We start from the raw sequence: 23,428 nt of genomic DNA, 5'->3' as shown, positions 1-23,428 counted from the left end.
ACAAAAACCATAGCCCAGGAAACTAAAATAAAAGAACTACTCTGAAATATAAACAAGGAAAACCAAACTCATGGGAGCACTTGCATTCATTGGTTCTCTCCTTCATAATAAATACTACAGGTGGAACAGCATCCTAACCAATCCTATCTCTAGTCTCTCTTTGACCATAGTCCTGACTGTGTACTCATCTGCCAAAAAGTCATCCAAGAAGGTTGTGCTCAGTGGTAGAGTGCTTGCCTGGCATGTGTGAGGCACTGGGTTCAATTCTCAGACCACATATAAATAAATGAATAAAATAAAGGTTCATCAATATCTAAAAAATGTTTCTTAAAAGTCATCTATGATTCCCCGATGACTAACAAATAAAATCTAAGTTTTCATTTCAATCCCTCTGCAACCACTCACTTCATGAAATCAAGTTAATTTCTATATTCAACAGATATATTCTAAGAGGTTTAGAATATATATATATCCCTTGCCTAAAAGGTTTTTCTGCTCTCCAAACATCATTCCAGTCCCATAAGCCACACCTGAAAAGTACCATCCTCAGGCTGCTTGTCTGAGTCCTCCCAGCCAAGTCACTCTCAGCTCCTTCAAGCTCCACTTTCTGAGAATTTGGAAAAACACATGACCAGCATGCTTCACTTCTCCCACTCACCTGGAACCACTAAATACAACGTCATATTTTATTCATACTCTTACATTCAACAAATATTTATTAAGCTCCACTATTTGCCAGGCACTGTGAAGTCCTGGATCTGCAGCAATGAGCAAAGCATGCACACATCTCTCCCTCTTGAAGCTGGCCATTCTTGATAGGGAGACTAATTCACATCTCTTTGCTCCTGCACAATAGATGGCTCTGCACATAATAGTCATTTAATAAATGTCAACAGAACTTAAAGGAAACATTTTAAAAGACCAATTAACACACTGGGAAATTTTAAATTAGTGAATACTCTCATTTAAGATCTAACTGGCAAATGTGACATATTCTAGAACTATTTCTCTTTCTCAAAACATATTTGGCCTCTTGTAAATTCATCAGAAGTCCCTAAAAGCCACCTGAGTTAGAGAAGTCCCCAGGGCCACCCTCACCTCACTCCCTGGGTTAAGTTGCCCAATCCAGTCTCTCTTGGTGGCCACACTTACTTTTATGTGGCTCTGACCTAGAACATACAACTGACTGTATGAGAAATGACCACCTAATTCAAGAGGCAGCTAAATCCTGAGCAGTATAAAACACCCAGGACCCAAGATGATAAAACAATCATACTAAATTCCTTCAGCAACAGGAAACAATGGCAACTAAGTAATATCAGTGGAGCTCAAGAAGGAGAGATGCACTAAAGGTTAGAAACCAGCTTTTTAACCATCTTTTCCAAACACCGTATTTACAGTTAGTTCTAATAGTGTACTTACTCATCAGCTAAACCTTCCTCTGGCAGAAATGGGGCCAGAGCCGCCCTCATGCACCCACCCTCTGGCCACTTTCCACAGGCACCACCTCAACATAGTTTAGCTTAGGAAACCAGGAACCCAGACAAAAACCAAGTAACCAGAGTTTACTACGTTGCAAATATTTATTCATTCACTCATGAATTCAATGCCTATTATTGACTATCTGAATGCTAGGTCCCATGACAGTCACAGAATAAAACAGATGAGTTTTCCTTCTATTTGGAGAAGTAAACCAGAGTACAGTCTCCCGATTCCCTTCTTTGTACTGACTGAGAACCCAGGATGCCTTGTCAGTTCTCTGACCCCATAGCTGCATGCTTTCCCTGCAGGCTAGAGCCCAAACTGGTGCCTTTAACATTTCAAGGCACCAATAGTTTGTTAAGATTGTTACCTCAAACACTGAAAGACCAAACGTGACTAATTCAAAGCCCCAACCCCAAAGCAAATTCCCTAAAACTCAGACAGCATCTATGATCTGATCCCTCCTTATGGACACAACTATGTAGGACAACTTCCTACATTTCTACTGTGAAGACAGTACTGCCCTAAGATCCTTTGCCCATCTGCCAAAAAAAATGCTTGGGGTTTACTGACTCTCTCTGAAATCCAACTGGCCCTAATTTAAAATGGTTTGGGTCAATTCCTTCTTGGAACCTTGCTATTGCTGCCAATTGTGGGCTCAATCCAGCTGCAGGTTTGGTAAGACAGACCAAGTAAATGAATCTGCCAGTAAGATGATTTTCAATGGTTATCAGTGCCATAAAAAGAACAAAGAAGGGATGGGGTTGTAGCTTAAAGGTAGAGTGCACTGTAGCATGTTCAAATCCCTGGGTTCAAAACCCAGCACCAAAAAAAAAAGGAAAAGGGAGGGGGAAAAAAAAAAAAAAGCAAACCAGTAATACATAATAACGGGACAAAATCTAAGATGACTTGCAACCCACAGAGAATGTCAGAAACATTTAAAACAGAGGTTCAATTAAAACGTTTAAACAAGAGGTTCAAGTTTCATTGGAGGGAGGAGTAAATTAACTCACAGAACAAATTTTATAAAACTTCAGAATCAAGCAGAAGACCAGACATGTCCTAAGGACTGAAAGGGAAATGTTCCTCTTCGAAGCCCCACAGGTCAAGTTCACTCAAGGGTTGAGCCAGTTGATTTGGTATTATTCTGGTATATATGCTGCTGGGAAAAGTACACAAACTATGCCTTTAAGCTTTCCAATGTGGAACCTGGAGTTTTAAAAATCTTAATGAGTTCACTCATAGAAAGTAGGGAAGGAATGCTTCTCAGCACCAGGGTAAACCAAGTCTCAATTTGTCATTCTGGAAAATCTAGACCTCGAATTGCATTTCCTTCATTCAAACTGTAGGGTTTGACTATTTGACTTTCCTCCCATTTTTGCAGCCTCCTAGGTTATGCTGATTCATAGTTGCTGCTTCCCTCAGAGAGACCACAATACCTGGGCTCATCCAAAATCCTCTGGCAGTTTTTTTTTTCTAGAAACAGTTGAAGAACTGCTGAATGGAAAGAGTCTACAAACTGCCCTGACTCAACTGTCTGGTTCCGTTAGTGCACAGAGCAACTGAGGGTGATTTGGTCATTTCAGATGTCAGGTCTGACCATAACCTTCACAAGGTTCACTATATGGAAGAAAGCCAGTGAACCTCTTTCAACTGAGACTCTGGAGGGAGAGCTACCAATTTTCTGTGGCTCTGTCTTCAGATTCACTGCCTTGTTCCAAACTTCAAAAGGCAATAAGGTAAACATCAAGTCACCTGTGTTGGCAGACAAGTTACATTTTTTTCCTTCTGAATAACCTAGTGATAAAGAGGATTTTTTTAGGATTAAAAAAAAAAAAAAAAAAAAAAAGGAAAAACATATTTAACATGCCAAGTGGTCAAGAAAAGATGGTCTGAGAGCAAGAAGAGCCTTGACCCTCTTAGAGGCCACTGACCACCATTGGTTCTCTCACTGACAGTGAATGCAAAACAACCAGCACTGACTTTGCTGAGTGGCAGTAAAAACAAAAATGGCAGTTTAGGCCTTTAGATGAAAATCCAAGCATCACCTATTTTCAGTGCAAAACTGTTTACTTAAGTGTATTAATGGGCACCTCCCATACAATCTTCCCCTACTCCAAATCTAGTCACTATGACTAAAAATTATCCCTATGATGGTAACTGCAGAGGACAAGCACCACTGTAAGCTACAAGCACAGGGTTAAGTTTCTCCACCTAGAGTTCACTTTCTTTTTCCTTCCACTGCTCTACATCTGTCTAAGCCAACTCCAAACTCATCCCCACAAATTCTCCGCTTACCATTACCAAGTAATACGCTGCACTCTCTAGCATGCACACCTGCCATGGCATGCATGCTCTTGCTACTCTAAGGATGTCTACTTATGTCTGCATCTCCCCAAACATTTGCACATGCTGAGGTAAGAACTTAGATCTTCTCTTAGAGTCAGAATTCTTTTTTTACCCATCCCTTTAAGGTGTCCAGTACCAAATACTACACAATGTGAGGATTTAATAAATTCTGATTTAACATATTGGAGAGAGACAATTTTTATATCTGGAAAAACATCGCAATGCTAATCCCCCACGTCTTACATTTTAGAGTAAAGACATGTTACAATTCCTTCCTGCTCAATGAAAATGGACAAAGAAATAATTCAACTAAATCACAAGCCACTTCATTCTTATAAGATTGTTTTAAAAATCATCCCTAGACTTTCAACCTATATGCATTTAATGCAAGATTACAGGAGGCTAGGACCAAGCCAGGCATCAAGGCGCACGCCTGAAATCCCAGAGACTCAGGAGGCTGAAGCAGGAGGGCCACGAGTTTAAAGTCAGCCTCAGCAACTTAGCAAGGTCCTCGATAACCTAGTGAGACCCTGTCTTAAAAATAAAATACAAAAAGGGCTGGGGATGTGGTTCAGTGGTGAAGCTCCCCTGGGTTTAATCCCTGGTGTTTTATAAAAAAAAAATAAAGAACAAGAGGCTCATGCCAGTTTCAAACCAATGAAAAGGTGCTTTTTAAAAATCATCTTCCCTCATCTTATATAGGAAAATCAGACTTAATCATATTTGCACAAAGATAATCCATATTAGTTCAAGAGAATGAATGATAATTCAATTCACAAGTTTAGATCAAAGTTATTAAAACATACATGCCACATCTGTTAAAAATGTTCACCTCTACAAACAATGGCCATATGATCTCTTATCTACTTCTACTGGCTTTGGATACTCTTAGTATGTTTTTCCATGTGAGATAAACAGCAGTTCTTCCAGTCCCCAGCAATGGCTGTGACCCCTGAAGTCATTACTACTCAGGAGCTGGGCTGCATTTGTGGATCTGGTTCCGTGCTGAATGATGCTGCTGGTTTCAGACGTGTCTAACGGACAGTTCACTGCCTACTCAACTCCCTTTCCCCCAAAAATAGAGCCCATACATCGCCGGAGCACAGCCTACCCTGAAGATGGAGGGGCTATGTAAATCAGAGCTGTTGAACAGAGCTACTGGGAAGCTCAGCAACAGGCCTACCTAGCTCCTGCCTGTGTGCTGCTATCTTCAGCAGCCTGACTGTGGTGAAGGACCAATGTCCCCTAATCTACCACATAGCAACAGTTTTATAAAATACAATTAAGATGTTGGGGATTATCAAACAACCAGAAGTTTCAGAACAGTTCCTCTTCATTTCTGCACTTCTCTCACAGTGGCTGCAAACAGTTGGGCCTGTGAACCTTGGTATGACTCACAAGGCCCCACAGCTCATGAGGAAAACATGCCCTGAGGACACCAGCACCTGAGGACCATGGTCACTCTCCCACTATATGAACCTTCTTTTATTATGAGAACAGACATTTATCTTAAACCACTGTGACTTAGGGTTGTATTACACACGGCCAATCCTAACAACTGATAAAGATACATTTGAAAACCACTGCAAATTTTTCAAAACACTGTATCACGGCTTTTTATTTTCAAGTGAGAATAATCCATGAAGTAAGCAGGATGAATATTATCTTGATTTGACAGCTATGGAAATAATGTCCTAGAAGATTAAATCGCCTGTCTCGGTGACACAGCTAGCCAGTATGAAATGGAAAACAGGAGTCAGCTGGGTACACTTTCCACATGAACGACCCACTCCTCAGTGAGGTGAAATTACCCCACCAGGATCGCATGTACAATATAAATAAATGATTAGAATTTGTACTCAACAAACGACACGAAGGCCACAGTTAACTAGTAAAGACAGGATCAGATTTAACGGCTATAAACTATACCACATTTTACAATACTAGCAAAGCATTTTTGAAAAGGAGAAAACAAGCCAAGAATTGCAGCCTTTTTTTTTTTTTTTTTTCTTTTCTTTTTTTAAGGCAGGATCTCGCTGTGTTGCCCAGACTGGCCTTGAACTCACAATCCTCCTGCCTCAGCCTCCCAAGTAGCTGGGATTTACAAGAGTACTCCACAGAGCACAGTTTGTAATGTCAGTCAGCAACACAGCAACTGAACTATGAGTGAAAAACACACCACATTAATTTAGCTCAGGACACACACAAACCCTCAAATTCTTGTCTGGAATAAAACATGAAACACTAATACTGAATATAGATACAATCTGTTAGTGGAGTAAGAATATTTCTAAAAAACAGTCTAGAGAATAATGGCATGTAGGAACTATGTAACTGTCCCTTGTCATAAATAAGATTTCTGAGAACCATTATCAGATGAATTCTAAACCATTTGCTCCTTCGGTTATGAAGAGTTGCTGGCATGCAGACATCCCCACTCACTTCTCATGATGCCCTTAAGATCAAAAGTGTGCTATTCAGAAGCTGCTGGTTTGGATCAGCCATGTCATCTGTGACTGTCCATTAACTCTTATTTGGGCAAACTTCCTTTGCCTCTGTGGGCATCAAACATTTAAATTCACCTGAAAAAATGCTAATAGATTTGCCCATATATCAAGACTTATCTATTAAATACTAAATTAAACAGAAAAGTCATACTTATTAAAATTTTCTGCTGTCATTGATATTTTGTTACAACTTTTTTTAAAAAATAAGAAAAATCAGGACATCAACTTTATTCATGTATTTTATTTTGCATTTAACCTTTCATATTTTCCCTGAAGATACAAGTTAATTTCCAAAGAAAAAGTGAGCTGAAAAGGCCTATTTACTCCTAATATCTATAAAATCCTCAGGGATCATTACTGAGAACGAGTTCTTGCATCTGCTAGCTCACTATATAAAAAACAAGTAAAGAGGGGTGGGTAGAGATTGAGGCAGGCATAGGTGTAGATATAGACATAGAAGAATTCACCAGTTCAAAATAATACAGGTGGAAAACACCTAATTTCCTACTATTCTGCAAATCATACCCCATACCACAGGGGTGTGAATTAGAATGGAGGAAAGCAAGCTGTGGACAGCCTACTGCAGGGGACTAACCCTCAACCATTTATATTAGCTCAGGGCCAGCAAAGGGTCAGGGGCCAGCATCTACTTCTGTAAATAAAGTTTTGGTGAAAGACAGGCACACAGTCATGCACATGTGTTTGAGCATCATTTCTGGCCAAGCTGAATCATTACCCAAGAAAAGACAAAGATGAAAACATGTATTATCCAGCCCCTCATAGAAAAGGTTTCTGCACCTGGTGCAAAAACCATCTGTCAATAATAACGTTACTAATCAGCTGGCTGAACCACAGCACAAAATAAGATGGCTCTCCTCTAGAAACCAGCAGGAGACCTTTTTTGGTAGCAGCAGTGGAACAAGGTGGGGGGTTGCCAGGGATTGAACCCAGGGGTACTTAACCACTAAGCCACATGGTCACATCCCCAGTCCTTTTTATTTATTTATGTGTGTGGTGTGTATAAATATATTTGAGAGGACAGGGAGACAGGGTCTCACTAAGTTGCTTAGGGCCTCACTAAATTGTTGAGGTTGTCTTTGAATTTGCAATATTCCTCTCTCAGTCTCCCAAATTACAGGCATGTGCCACCACAATTGGCAGGAAGAAGCCTTCTATCTCATAAGCACCTCCATGGGTTAGTGTATGTAGTCTGGGCTCAAGAGAGATAAGATTTTAGAAAAAAGCTGACCTAAGTGCAACCTAAGTGCAGACACAAGTCAGAATATGAGGCAAATCATATTCTGGCACTGGTATTTCTCCTTAGAGAAAAACCCAGTTTGAGTAAGGAAATAAATTCTCCAGATTAACAGATTTGTGGCATAGTGGAAACAATGCTGATACTGAACACCTGACAGTGCTCAAGTTAAGTCCCCTATGACCTGAGAGAAATTTCAGCTTCACCAATCCCTAAGATCAAAAGCATTATTAAACATAACAGATGCCCAAGGCATGAGCCAGTAAAAGGAAAAGTTCACTGCTTCTCTTGGTAGTTAAAACAGCATGAGCTTAAGCATTTAACAACTTATTTTGACACTAACCTCTAATGAGACATTCGAATTTTCAAAGAAATTCACGTTGCCTCTTTACTAAATCAGGTCTCTACAATAAGCCAAATCAGAGACAAAGGGAGGAAAAGAAAAGATTGGAAAACTGAGTGAGAATAACAATCAGTGTGTTAAGATTTCATAAGTAGAAGATCTAGAGAGCAAGGAATTTACCCTGCAAGGTAACAAAGAAAAACCCCTGCCCTATGGTTACAGTCGCAGGGAAGGAATAAGATCTGCAGCACAGGCCTTCTCTCTCCAGAGTCAGAACCATGGCACAGAGGAAAGGATGCACACTGAAGACCAAAGCTGATGTGGACAAAAATGCAAGGGAATTTCAAATAACATTTTAAACCAAAATTTTACTAGATTTTGCAAGGGGGTGGGTAATAGGGATTGAAGCTGGTGGTGCTCTGCCAATGAGCTATATCCCCAGTGCTTTTTATTTTGAGATAGGATCTCACTAATTTGCTGAGACTGGTCTCCAACTTGCAATCCTCCTGCTTCAGCCTCCCCAGTTACTGGGATTACAGATGTGCACCACTAAGCCAGTTTTCTGTTTATAAAGATCAACTCTGCTGACAGATTTCTGGGCCATCTTGCAGAAAAATTATTATTCCTCTGCTCAGCTAACTGCATGGTGTTCCAGTCAATGGAGGGTAACTTTCCCTAAGAAACAGAAGGCAAGTAGTGTCGCTTGATTCAAACAGGAAATCAGAACAATGGTTATTTAGGTTTCAGTCCTTCTGTCTTCTTCCCCAAAACATAAAAGTGTAATTTGTCCCTTTTAATTGTTTTTCAGATAAAGTTAATGTGCTCAGAAAAATTTCAAGTGCATTCAAGGCAGCTAAATAAAACAAGCTGAATATGTGACAGGACACACTTGTGTACTCTAGACTTCCTCACTGGGGCTGTGAAGTATACAGCTGGCCAGCCTCCTAAGACCACCTCTCTTTCACTTCAGACAGACTACACAACCTGTGTCCTTCCCTTATTCATTCAACCAAAATTCATTCAAATTCCAAAAACAATCTGGTAATGCAAACAGAAGCAACTCACTCACAATATACTTTAAAAGCAGCACAACAAAAGAACAGTCAGGCAGAAAAGCAGCACATAAAACATAAAGGATTATCTGCAGGAAGATTATCTGCTTGAAGCAGGTGACAGGTAGGACAGGAAGGGCATTCCCAGCCCTCCAGCACATGCAACATCAGGGAGCAGAGCATGGAGGTTGCATTCCTCAAAGTTGCACAGCTCTTTCCATCTGCCCCTGGGACTACAGGTGTGTGTCACAGTGCTTGGCTTGAAGTTCAGCTATGGCTCCACAAGAAAAGACCTCCAACCTAACTTCTGCAGCTGGTGGGCAGCTACAATGCCAGCACCGAAACAGCTCAATGGTAGTCTTCTGCCCCCAGCCCCCACCCCCCAGATCTTTATTTTGGTGGGGAAGAAGGGTGGAGGCTGGAACCCAGGGCCTCCTGCACTGGGCAAGCTCTCCCTGTGAGCTACATCCCTAGCCCTGCTTTTCTTTTTCAATGTTTGGCTGAAATCCTGCTAGCCATCTAACAAGTTAATACCCCCACATCTACCCACCAAAAGACAAAAACAAAAACAAAACAAACAAAAGTCAACCCAACTTCTTACATAATTTCCTTCATAAGGGAAGAATATAAGGCTTAGTGTAGGTAATCAATGTGCTAGATTAACATAATATGCCAAATGCACTTAATATTTGCTAAGAACTGTAACAATCTGCTAACCAGGTAACCACAGCTACAAGACACAGAAAACAAAGAAAAAATACAAAAAAAAAAAAAAAAAGTACACGTACCCAACCAATAATTCAAAACAAAACAAAAGCCCCCCAAAACCACTTAGGCAAAAGCAAACTACAAATCTATTCAAAAACACAGTAAAATGAAAGGGAATTATCCAAAGGGATTCACCAGCCTACTGACTAATTTTAATACAAAATGCCTCACAAATCTCCCTATGCCTCAGACAAGTCACCAGCTGAGGTAAATCCCAGATAATAAAATGCTGTAAAAAGGGTTTTTTTCCTCTTTCTTCTTTTTTTTTAATAATTTGGCCTATCAGGAGAAGGTACTGATTCTTGTTTGCAGCATGAGTGTGCTATCTTCAGCCTTACAGATCAGTGACATCAGGGAATTTAACCACAGTGCCTTTCCTGCCACACAATTCTCAAACTGTACCCTGAGATTCTTTGTCACTCTTTATCCATTTCTAGAAAATCCCTGGTCTCATGGATATGTCTTCCCTACTCGACCCACAGTAACTACAGCAGCATTTCAAGTTCTACAGATTAAACACATCTGTCAATAATCACTTGCCAGATCTTTTTCTTTTTGGGGGGAATGAGATTTAACCCAGGGGTACTTTACCACTGAGCTATATCCCCCAGGGCACCCCCCCCCGCCCTTTTTTTTGAGAGAGGGTCTAAGTTTCTTAGGGGCCTGCTCAATTGCTGAGGCTGGTCTTGAACTTGCAATCCTCCTGCCTCAGCCTTTGGAGCTGCTGGGATTACAGGTGTGTGCCACCATCCCTGGCAACTAGCCAGCTGTTTTTCTTACAAATAATTTTCACAATGTACCAGATATTTTGTGATTCCCATCTTTTTAACAAATCTGCTTGATACCTCAAGAGCAGTGATTAGGCCAATCCCTGGACACCTGTGGATATTTTTTAATCTATCCAAGACAATACTACTAACAAAAGGAAAAACCAGCAGTAAGTATCAATCACTATTTCTCAATTCCAACATACAAGATTGAAAATTCCCTCAAACTTCAGGGAAAATTAAGCAAATTTAGCCATACTACAATGACTATTCCTACCTTTTTAATTACTAGAAAAAAATACATACATACATATATATATTGTGTGTGTGTTTGTGGTGCTGGGGATTGAACCCAGGGTCTTGTGCATGCAAGGTAAGCCCTCTACTGAGCTATATTCCTAGCCCTAGAAAAATATATTTTAAAAAGAATTCAGACTGAAAATAAGTTAGTGTGCTTTCTGATTCAAGTCGATATCAAACTGCTGTCATTCCTCCCAGGATGTTCTGCACTCCCATCACACTACCCTAAAACTCCACTACTTTCACCTTGTAATTGGTCCCACTCTGCCTTAAGAGGCTATTCTCATTCTCCTGGGATCATTTAGATTCTAAGCCAAAGTGCCTTCATGTCCGAGGTCCCTACACAAACATCTTCTACGATGGGGCACCAGAGGCATTTACAGTTGCCTCTTTACGTCCTTCCACATTCCCACCCAAACTGTACACTGCTACAGGGCGCACGGTACACAGCACCCAGCACAGTCCACCCTACATTCTGATCAAGCATCAAAGAGAAGATCACTGTCTAGAGGCTACGACCAAGGGCAGCTGATCCTGTGGCAACCACTCTTCTGCCACAAAAGTACACAGTACACTTGTCTCTAGGGAAAATTCAAAAGCCCAAAAATCAGCATCATAGGCCAACATAGAATAACAAGATAAGGAAAGTTTCACGGTAAATGGAAAGGATATATGCATGTATATACAATGTTTATGTTTTATGAGCTACATAAACCCCACAGGAATTATAACAGTTGAGGCAAAAAGTTAAACTTAAGCTAGGTACTGACACTACAGTCAGGAACACTCTTGATTCCACACTCATCTCCTTTTTATGGCAGGTGGAAGGCAGTGGAGAGATACAAAACAGTTGCTGTGTTTTAAAAAATAAAAATAGTAGCTTACCTCTAGCTAGTACTGGCCAAGATTTCTCCCGTTAAATGCTATATTTTGCTGGTGCAGGGCTGGAAGCAAATAATTGGAATTCTCTCAAGTGTGTATCTTAATGTTTTTAACATTCATTTTTTTGGATGATATATTTTACAACTTCATTAACAGTTTAAGATTTTGACATTAAATAAATTTACATACAGTTAAATAATTAAGTAATACTACTGTAACTATCAAACGCTAGTAAATAAATAAGATGAACCCAACCTGCCACTGGCACATTTTGCCAGTCACTTCCTGGGAAAGTCACTTCCTGGGAAACTGAACTTAAACTGACAGAGGTTTCTCAATGACAATAACAAAAATACAGAGAAGTGAAAGAAAAATTGAGTTATCGTAAGAAACCAAGTGATCTACACATGCCACAGGCTGTTCCAACTCTCAAGAACTTGGACTAAAAGCAATCAGGAACAGATTTATGCCATATATGGTTATTTTATTTCAGAAAAACATCACCATAAATCCTACTGAATTAATGCTGGTAATTAGGATTTTAATAGTTTTGCCATTTTGGGTGGGGGCTCTGGTTATTTTGGTAACAAGGATTGAACCTAAGGTCACTTAAACAGTGAGTCAAATCACCAGCCTTTCTTTCTTTTCTTTCTTTCTTTCTTCTTTCTTTCTTTCTTCTTCTTTCTTTCTTTCTTTCTCTTTCTCTCTTTCCTTCTCTCTTTCTCTCTTTCTCTCTCTCTCTTTCTTTCTCTCTCTCTCTTTCTTTCTTTCTCTCTCTCTCTTTCATTCTTTCTTTCTTTCTTTCTTTCTTTCTTTCTTTATTTATTTTGAGACAGGGTCTCGTTAAATTTCTTAGGGCCGCACTTAATTGCTAAGGCTATCTTTAAACTTGCGATCCTCCTGCCTCAGTCTCCCAAGTTGCTGGGATCACAGGTATGTGCCACCATGTCTGGAAGGATTTTAATAGTTTTGTAGTTTGGTTTTTAATTAATTAGTGAACTGCCTTTTATGGTTACATTAGAGCTATAAGTACACAGATTATACCTAACTTATGTGCTGGGTAAGGAAGGAAATTAAGTAATACAGGAGTACCACAAAACAATTTCTGTCTTGAGTCCATGACATACTTAGGCTTGAGAAGCATAAGAAATCCTAGAACCTCCACATCCCACAAAAACGACAAGACCAGAAATGCTTTTACAAGGGTTCCCAGGGTGAAGAGCAGACCTCAATTCCCTAAAGTCGCTGCCCATCAGAATCTCCTGGGAAAGATTAGGAAAGAAAATGGATGGATTCCTGGGCCTGACTCCAGCATCCCTATTTTGGTTTTACAAGTGAAACTGAGACTCAGTCAGTGAATGTTGCCAGCACAATTCAAACCAGCACCATTATGTCAACAGTAAAATGTATGGTTTTCAGTCACCTCCCTGACCTGGGGGAGGGTACAAAGACAGGTCTTCATACTGTAATCCCAGAGGCTCAGTAGGCTGAGAAAGGAGGATTGAGAGTTCAAAGTCAGCCTCAGCAACTTAATGAGGCCCTAAGCAACTCAGTGAGACCCAGTCTCTAAATAAAAAAGGGTTCAGTGGTCAAGTGGCCCTGGGTTCAAGCCCCAGTAAAGATATTCTGTGAAACTCGGAATTTAACAGTACATGCCATCCACACACCTGACACTTTGTCATCTTAATGAATCAATGTGAAACTGTCCCAGGAAATTTCTTCTACCATTTTTCACAGACTTCCTTTTAACACTGTCTCTAAAAAATTTCAATGAGTAAAACCCACTGACACTCCTTTTAAAAACAGGGCAATTTAACTCTTTCAACTTATTTTAAATGGGTAACGAAAATAAAGTGATCAACTAAACTGATCTATACTGCTAGCAGCAGGAACTAAATTTGTTTTAAGAAATACTTAACTTTTACATTATACAGATGAAGTTGATGGCCAACTATTTCTAAACCGATTATAACATAATGTGGTTGGAATTAGAAACTTAAAATAATTCAGCAATGTCTGCTGGCAAAAGAAGAAGTGGGCTATGCCAAAAATCTTTCTTAGTGATCAACACATGAAAGAGTGAGGCTATATTCTTTGGCCTACAAAATCTGATATAACCATGGCCCTGAATGACTTTCCTGTGCTCCCAGTACAGGCAACATGAATATTATGAAATGTCTTTACAAATGGCTTTTACTAATCCTAATTAGTTTAAGCTACATTTTTATATAAATTTCTATTTTCGAGATTCAAGAATTCTACCTGCTTTTAAATCTACGTAAGTGTCATGTTAAAAATTTCAAGATAAGCCAGGCATGGTGGCCATGTCTCCAATCCCAGCAACTCTGGAGGCTGGGGCAGTAAGTTGCAAGTTTAAGGCCAGTCTCAGAAACTCAGCAAGACCCTCAACAACTGAGTGAGACTGTGTCTCAGAATAAAAAATTAACCAAACACAGTGGCATATCCCTGTAATCCCAGCGACTGGGGGAGGTTGAGGCAGAAGGATCATGAGTTCAAAGTCAGCTTCAACAATTTAGTGAGGTTCTGAGAAACTTAGCAAGACCCTGTCTCAAAATAAAACATAAAAAGGGCTGGGGAAGTGGCTCAGTGGTTCAGCGCCCCTGGGTTCAATCCCTGGTACTTTAAAAAAAACAACCCAAAGGCAATCTTAATTCTGTGGGTTGAAATGTCTTTGGCAATTATGTCAGTAGAAGCAATTCTGGAGAACCTACAAAGCCTAGAATAAACAGACAGCTGTTTAGATACTTTTTCAGTCAAACAGTAGGAAAGACCCCAAAAAGGCAGGGTTGAAAGACCTGAAAATGCCCAGAAGTGATAAAAGGCAATGAATGCATGGCCCTGAAAGAGAAGGCGGCTCAATGAAACTTGGACAGGATCATTAAATGCTACACTGACACACAGTAAAAAAAAAAAAAAAAAAAACTTGCTTCAATCACAGCAGTTAATAAAAGCATAGGATTGCTGAAATTCATGTTCTGAAAACATGACTTAATGCCCCCCTTTGGTAAAAAGGATATGAATCCAATGGAAAGGCAGCCTTCAGAGAAATTAGCTGACAGTCGGCTTCTATGGGAGAGCAGGGTATGAAAATCAACTGCTCTGGTGAAACCAACTAATCTGGAAGCAGAATGTGTGTTCTCTAATGTCGACATCGGTGGGTTACTGCAGTATAGGACAGCTGGGTATCTAAGAATTCTTTACAATTTGCTATGTTAGAATTCAATAGCTAGTAATCATCTTTCATTTGGGTTTGCTGGATTAATTGCAGCTTTGATATTAGCAATTCTTCCCAAAATTCAGTCACATTAACACTTTTCACCATACTCAGATATAAAATATAGTGTGACTCATCATTTTTCCCAAGGTTATTTTGTCATACTTGATGTCAATTGCAACAGTAAATAATGAGAGTCCCACAGCTTCTGAAAATCCTGCAAGGCTAAACAAGCAACCAGATTAGACTTCTTTCTAAGCACCAAATAGGTAACAAACATAATCAGCTTCACTTCTAAGATAGCATTTTATAATAAGTTTTCATTTTTAATTATTAAGTGATACTGATTCCCAATATGAAAAGCACTAATATCAGAAAAGAACAGTAGAATACCTGGGCACAAAGTTAAAAAAAAAAAAACACCCAGTCCATTTACTTTCTGAGCAAACAGCTAGCTGATTTGAAGTTCTAAGTGACCTACTCCACAGCAGTTCTTTTTTATAAAAAATATATATGCTTTTTAGTTGTTGATAGACCTTTATTTCATTCATTTATTGATATGATATGTGGAGCTGAGAATCGAACCCAGTGCCACACACATGAGGCAAGCATTCTACCACGGAGCCACAACCCCAGACCCATCCACAGCAGTTCTTAACCTCAATTTTTACATTATTTTCAACACCGTAGGAATATACTGATTAATATTCATGACAAAAAAAAATGCACACACACATCCCTATATTGTTCCTCTCAAATAATCCTCTTTGCAGAAAAATGCATATACACGTAAGACTTTGCAAACAATGACAATAAGCTCACAGATGCTCTCAAACTCAGAAATTAGAAGTCTATATGGACATCAGATTAAGAATGTCTAGAAAACTTAAACTAGAATTATTAAAACCAAAATTTGCATAAATCACAAGTCTTATGTAAGGTAATAACAGATAAGGATGAAGGCATTGTTTGTTGTATGCTAAGTACAGCTATGTACCAAAAGTTTCAATTAACACTGGACCACATATATGCTGATGGTCCTATAAGATTACAATACAGCATGATAATTTTTATCATCTAGTATTTCTATGGTGCCTTTTCTATGTTTAGATACCATAATGTTATAAATGCCTACAGCATTTAATACTGTAACATACGCATGGGTTTGAAGTCCAGAAGCCGTAGGAAGTCCAGAAGCCGTAGGCTATTCCATATAACCTAGAGCTGCGTACTTACATTCTATGATGTTTGCACAATGACAAAATTGCCTAGAGATGCATTTCTTAGAACGCGTCCCCAACATTAAGGGGACACATAGATGGCAATGTGCTCAAGAATTTAATGAATCATTTCATTTAATTTTTGCAACAACCCTCTGAGGTAGACAGAATTACATCCCTTTTACAAATGAGAAAACTCAGGGTTAGGAATTCTATTTATGTATGTGTCACACAGGACCAAAAAAAAAAAGAATGGAAAATTCCCTAAAGGAAAATGCACCCAAAACAAAACCAAGTGTCTTTTTTTTTAAGTTACGGAAAACAAAGCAGCTTAAATTACTGCCTTTAATTATGTGTTAGCCATTCAGGAGAGGTCTTAAGCACTAGCCCTTCATCAGCTAGTGAGGAAGTGGACAGGCACAGTCCACATGGCCTGCAGGACCACATACATGACAATAGAAATAAATGTGCATTTTAAGTCCCCTTGAAATGGCAGCACCTTTCCTTCTTTAGCTCAGCCCTCTGCTGTGCTGTCAAGTAGTTTCTATTCAAATTAGCTGGTGGGGGGTGGTCACCTCTGACCAGTCCAGGGAGGATCTGGCCATGTCATCTTTGTCTTCCTTCCTCCCCCACTGCCACTTCCTACCAGTGAGCATAGTACTTTTTGTTAGATAAACATCCAAGCTAGTGAATTCTCAGTAACAAGTAAAAAGGTTGCCTCTCTAGCACTGATACAAAAATAAACAGAAGCCAAGTATGGTGGCTCTGTAATCCCAGCTTCTCAGGAGGGTCAGGCAGGAGAATCACAAGTTCAAGGACGGCCTCAACTACTTACTGAGGCCCTGTTTAAAAATACAAAGGGCTGGAGGTACACATAAGAGGTAGAGCAGTCCTGGGTTCAATCCTCATCACCGCTCCTCACCCTACCCACCCTGCGCCCCGCAAAAGGTAAAAACTTATAAAATTAAATCTGATGAGTTTATGCTACCATTAGTATAGAAACATAGATCACATATACCTGAATATACAAAGAAAGCTAAATTATGAAACAATTATTGCTATCCTGTAAAAACTAAATTAGCAAAAAATAGTCTATTAGGGAAGACATCTGGTGTCTCATGGCAAAAAAACGTTAATAATATTGTCTGCAACCCTGTAATCATTTTTTTCCCAGTGACTCTCATTACACCATATTAGATCTGTGTGCCTGCAGAATTTATGAGAGTTCCTCATAAGGGGCGGGGATGGAGTGGGGAGAGTGGGGGGCTCTGACAACTGGATCTGATTCAGATCAAGCACAAATGACTATGGCAGCATGAAGCATCATTAAGAAACAATACAGTTAGCTTTACGCAGCATCATCTTGACTAAAAGATCTATCATCTTATACAGAATCTTCTAAACCCACATGATGGTATCTGATAGTTCCACCAATCATGAATATATTTAAATCCTCAGTGGACATGAATAGTAAAAATAAATACTGGCCAAGAACAGTGGTGCACACCAATAATTTCAGGTACTCAGGAGGATGAAGCAGGAGGATCACAAGTTCAAGGGCAGCCTGGCCAACTTAGTACAACATTGTCTCAAATTAAAATATTTATAAAAGGACTAGGGATGTAGCTCAGTGGTAAAGCACTTGACTAGCACATGGGAGGCCCTGATTTCAATCCTCAGTACTGCAAAAATTAATACTGGTCATCACTAACGCTGTTATAGGAAGTTTATTTAAAAAAAAAAAATCAGTGTTATGGGCAAATTTTAAAACCCATTCAGTGCGGGGCTGAGATTGTGGCTCACATGCCTGGCACGTGTGTTGCCCTGGGTTCGATCTTCAGCACTGCAAATAAATAAATAAATAAAATAAAGGTCCATCCACAACTAAAATAAAAATTTTTTTAAGAAAATTCAGGAGCTGGGGAGATAGCTCAGTTGATTGAGTGCTTGCCTTGCAAGCACAAGGCCCTGGGGTTCAATGCCCAGCACCCCAAAAAAAAAAAAAAAAAAAATTTCATTCAGAGCTGAGGGTGGCGGCACACGCATGTAATCCCAGCAGCTCATCAGAAGGATGCTGGAGGATCACAAGATGAAAGCCAGCCTCAGCAATTTAATGAGCCCCTAAGCAACTTAGCAAGACCCTGTCTCTCAAAAATATATAAAAAGGGGTAGGGATGTGGTTCAGTGGTTAAGCACCCCTGGGTTCAATCCCCAGTACCCAAATAAATAAACAAATCCATTCAGCAAATCCTTGTTATTTAGAATTAAAGTAAATAAAAATTTGACACATCACATTGACTCATGAGTACAGCAAGGAAGTATCAACCTGAAAAATAAAACCAATTCTTTAGATATACTTATTCCCAAGGCAGAAAAAGCTGAAGTTTTACAAGTAAGCAGTCAAGACTGGACTAATTTGTCCCTCAGGATGTCAACATCATAATTAGATGTTTACCCTATGCTGGGTTCTTTCTTCCATTGTGAATAACTATTATTTCAAGAAATCCAAGTGTTCCATAATATGAACCGTTTTTTGGGTCTAATGCTTGCATAATTATGGCAACTATGTTTGCTGTTGTAGTGATATGGTTGTTACTTCCCATCTCTCATGTCTTGGTCTTCTCCATTTTAACACAGGGATGTCTGTCCAGGTAGAACTTTCCCCGTTCCACACTGCATACTGGTGTCCAGGGAATATTCTGAAGTAATGGCCTGCAAAATAGCTTGCCTGTAACTTAAAAAAAAAGAACCTACAAAAGTTCTCTACTGCCTATTGCATAAAGATCTCAACTTGTCTAACCTTTAAGATCCACTGTGATCTGGTCCCAGTTCATATTCCCACCTCTGCCTCCTAAGACCCACTAACCTGTACTCTTTCTTCACTGACGTGCTGTAGGTCACCTTTCTTCTCACCCACACTCACCAGGCACATAGTACAAGTTGCTTATATACACAGGAAGGCAGGCGCACCTGGAAGGCTCCTCCACTCTGCCTATCCACATCTTACTGGTATGTCAAAAACATGCCCAGTTTCTCAATCCAACCTGCCTTCTCAAAACTCCCCCACAAGTGCTACAGTCCATCTGGAAAACTCTCCTTTCTTAGTGCCAAAATGTTAATATCATACACTGCAGCTGAACAATTCATCATGTATCAACAGCACCTCGTACTGCATGTGTGCTCGGGTGGGGAGGAGAGCGACAGAGACTAAAATTTTCTAATTCAGTACAAATTTAAAGCTCAACAGTCCAATTACACTTCTTTAGTGATTAACAGTCTTAGGCACTCAGCTTAGAAACAATAAACACCTGTTGTTCTAAAAAGTTACCGCCAAGCCCTCCCAAAAGGGAAAGGAAGACAAGTGTGTACACAGCTTTCAAAAAGGGGGGTACTGCATTACACAGGAAGACCTCTTATGGATCACCATCAGGAGACCCCTGCGTCCTAGGGGTGGATCACACAAGTCACTGCTTCTTGCTGCATCTTACACCTCTGTACACCATCATGTAACAGCAATTACCACAAGAAGCAGCTGGGAGAGGTAGAGCTTTATTCTATATCTAGCATTACTGTAAAGCCTCACTGCTTCAACAGCCTTTTACAAAACATCCTCTGAGAGAAGAGCATTCAGTTAATGTCCGAGGGCCATGAGTCCCAGTGAGTCTGGAAAAATGCACATTCCACACTTGCACTCAAACTTACCCCCTTTTCCCCCATTTCAGTTGCCAACATCCATACTCGCTGCTGATTGCCAGCTCCTGCTCCTTGCAGCAGCCCAGCATGCTCTCTGCTGGTGCCAAAATACCCTTCCACCAAACCCCGCTAACTCCTGGAACTGTCCTAGAGGGGTAAGGCAAGTCCCGTATTTTGCTTCCTCTGTGCATGTACTTGTTACTCCTTTAAAAACACATACAATACAGCACATTTTTAAAGGGGCTCTGGGGAGGGAGGTAATATTCCTATTTTATACCCTATGGGATATAAAATACTGACAGCTTTTAAAAACGGGATTCTCCTTACCCCTACAGGCCCTCTCCCGGCTTCAGAAAGATGCTGTGGTGGCTGTGATGCCACCGGCAGAGAGCATGCTGGGGGGTCACACAAAGCAGGAGTTGGAGATCTGCAACAGGCCTGGGAGTTGTGGACCTAAAAAGAAAAGAGTTTTAAGGTTAACGTGCCCAATGCCCCCTCATACCCTGGTTATTAGGGGCACTCAGCACACAAGCAGGTATCTGCAAAAATCCTTTAGCAGACGGCCTCTGAAATCTCAGAGACTTTATTCTGCCACTAGAGTTAGGCATTCTTCATTAATCAGTCTCCTTATTTCCGTGTGAACAAACATATGAACCTTCTGGCTCCATATTTTAACTGGGTCCTGTCCTAAAAGTATGGTGTGTGCCCCTCAAAATAACCAAGTTAAGATGTGACACAGTGCCAAAGCACAGTAACAATGGCATGCTTTGCTTATAATACAACAAAACACTCAATGTTGTCATGTTAACACAACAGTAAAAATAAACCACGGGTGGACCAACAAGCTTTCAGAAGAATTTCTAAAGCAAGATGCTAGAAGCCCATGTATTTAATAAGGAAAGAGTCAAGGTATTAGGGCAGCCAAAGAGATATCCTGCCAATTTCTTGAAGTACTAGTTTAATTTTGTAAAGATGAAGGCAAGGTAAATAGACAAAGGTTTAAAAAACAGAGGGGGAAAAAGGAGGACATTCAAATGAGATTTAATTTTCTCAAAATGCCCACAAGGTGAGGCTAATGAACAGGCACTGAGCACAAAGCTCAAGATAGTCATTTTTTCCTGGGGGCAAAGTCAGTTAAGCATGTACCACATCTCCATCTCTCTTCCTCTTTTTTTTTTTTTTTTTTTTTTTAAAACATTTAAAACTAGCACACACACACACACAAAAAAAAAAAAAATTAGAAAGCACTTCTGAAAGCCAGTATAGTCCTTCTAAGTATCAGAAAAGATGCCACAGATAATAGTTTGAATATGTTCCCTTTCAAATATTCTAGAAAGCACATATTTTTTTTAAAAAACCAACCAACTCAATGTCATGTGGTTGTGTATAAACTTCAGAAATCTGTAAGCCCAAATCCTTAAACATATAAGAACCTCTGTTCTTAAAGATGATTAAGTAACAGAAAATTCAACTTTTTAAAATATTAAATCATCATCAAGGCTCCGTCACATGGGATCCTTTTTGAGAAACAATCACTCTCTAAATACTTCTGTAAAACAAGACTGTCATAAAATCCATTAACCACTATTTTTATGTCTCTTTTAACAACCACAAATCAAGAAAATAAGCTATTAGAAATGTCTTTATCATGATCAAGCTCTTTTCCTTTCTTGCTCTAAAGATCACCATCTACAGTATATCTTCAGCTCCTCATGACTTCTCTGCAGTGTCTGTTCCCCAGAGCCTCCATAACAATATCGATGACTGTCTTGTGTCAGCAGAAATAACTTCCTCCAACATACACCTCCCTTCTTCCCCCGCTACAAAGCAAATTCAAGTAAAAAAAAATCAACGGTACATTTAAATGTACAACATATTTAATATTTTTTACCATAAGCATCAAGACAAAGATGAATTCCTCTTTAATGCCCTGTACTAGGAATTCAATGATCCAGAATTTAAAACCAAATAAAACATTCAAATTGAGAGTTTTCAAATTTTAACACATAGTAAAGGATTTCTAAACACTTTGGCATTATTTTAAATATGCAAGTAGTTCAAGTAATGATTAAAATAGTTTAGGCCTTAAAAACAGCCTTTCCAAAGCAAATCATTATTCTTTTTTTTTTTTAATTGTAAACAAATGGGATACATGTTGTTTCTCTGTTTGTACATGGCGTAAAGGCATACCATTTGTGTAATCATAAATTATACATAGGGTAATGTTGTTTGATTCATTCTGTTACTTTTTCCCTTCCCCCCCCCCCCCTCCCACCCCTCTTTTCCCTCTATACAGTCCTTCCTTCCTCCATTCTTGCCCCCCTCCCTAACCCTAACTCTAACCCTAACATTAACCCCTCCCACCCCCCATTATGTGTCATCATCCACTTATTAGCAAAGTAGTTCAAGTAATGATTAAAATAGTTTAGGCCTTAAAAACAGAGCCTTTCCAAAGCAAATCATTATTCTTATGAATCAGAAAACACTGACAATATCTCAGTTCCCTAATTTCCTCTCAAGCACTTGGGGTGTTTTCTGAGATTATTTTGAATTGGTTCCTAATACAAATACCCATATATACATACAAATTACAAAATTTCCAGTTCTAAGGAGTCAAGTTTGAACAAGACTTTACCAATATTTTCTTGCACAGATGTCTGCAAATACTAGACTGTCCCAACTTTCTTAAGTACCATGAAAAATAAAAATTAGAATATTTAGAGTTTTCTGCATGAAGTTTCATACACATGTAATAAGTAAATAATATTTTCAGAAGTATTTTATGGAAACACATATAGTTAAAACTTAAAATGACTTCTTGGAACCCTAAAATCTAATTGAATTAGGAGAAAATGAATTACCCAAATTCTCAGTGTTCATGTACCATTAAAACTTTAGTTTCCAGGGTCCCATCCTGCCCAGCAGCCAGGAATAAAAACAACTGCTGAGAAATAGAGAAAACAGAGCCAATAAAATGGCCTGAGATTATTTACTCCCAAAGCCTCACTTTAACGTCCACTTAAGTGAACATCTCTCTGTCCATTTCTAAATTGACATCTATGTCATGCAAACAGTATGTGTTAGTCAAAAACTCTGCCAGCACTGCTCTGTAACTGAGAGGGGATGAGGTACAGATACCCAACAACCTCATCTGACTGTATGTTCATCAGATGAGTAACTCAGAGTTAAGGAATTTCATTCCTTCCATGCCTCTTAAAAAATTAAATGAAATTATAAACTTCAAATTTACAAGTGCAAAGGATGTTTAATCCTTGCACTTAATAGCATGGAGCAAGCCTAGGATTCCCTTGTACTTTTTTTTTACAAGGCTAATATAAGCGAGGATGGCCTTTATTTCAAACAAGGAAAAACAAAGGTATGGCCTCTAAAACTCTGGCACCAATTCAGTAATAGGCACTGTTTCCTACCTTAGAAACCACTGCATACTGTGCCCTACAAATATATACAATTAGTATGTGACAACTTAAAAAAACAAATGAGGGGCTAGGGATGTATCTCAGTTGGTGGAGTGCTTGCCTCACATGCACAAAGCCCTGGGTTCAATCAACAGCACT

The 23,428-nt window shown here is 39.4% G+C and overlaps 1 protein-coding gene across 1 annotated transcript in view; it reads right to left on the bottom strand.

Annotated features, from left to right (window-relative positions):
• The window catches only part of Rere (arginine-glutamic acid dipeptide repeats), a 315,130-nt gene that overhangs the window by 208,438 nt on the left and 83,264 nt on the right, over nucleotides 1-23,428 (bottom strand). Inside the window, 1 exon segment of the mRNA XM_047522366.1 lies at nucleotides 20,181-20,306. Coding sequence (XP_047378322.1) covers nucleotides 20,181-20,306 — 126 coding nt within the window.

This window comes from Sciurus carolinensis, chromosome 1 (genome assembly GCF_902686445.1).
Source record: "Sciurus carolinensis chromosome 1, mSciCar1.2, whole genome shotgun sequence".
Classification (NCBI taxonomy): domain Eukaryota; kingdom Metazoa; phylum Chordata; class Mammalia; order Rodentia; family Sciuridae; genus Sciurus; species Sciurus carolinensis.
The sequence above is the reverse complement of the archived record's forward strand: the minus strand, read 5'-3'. Positions and strand labels throughout refer to the sequence as shown.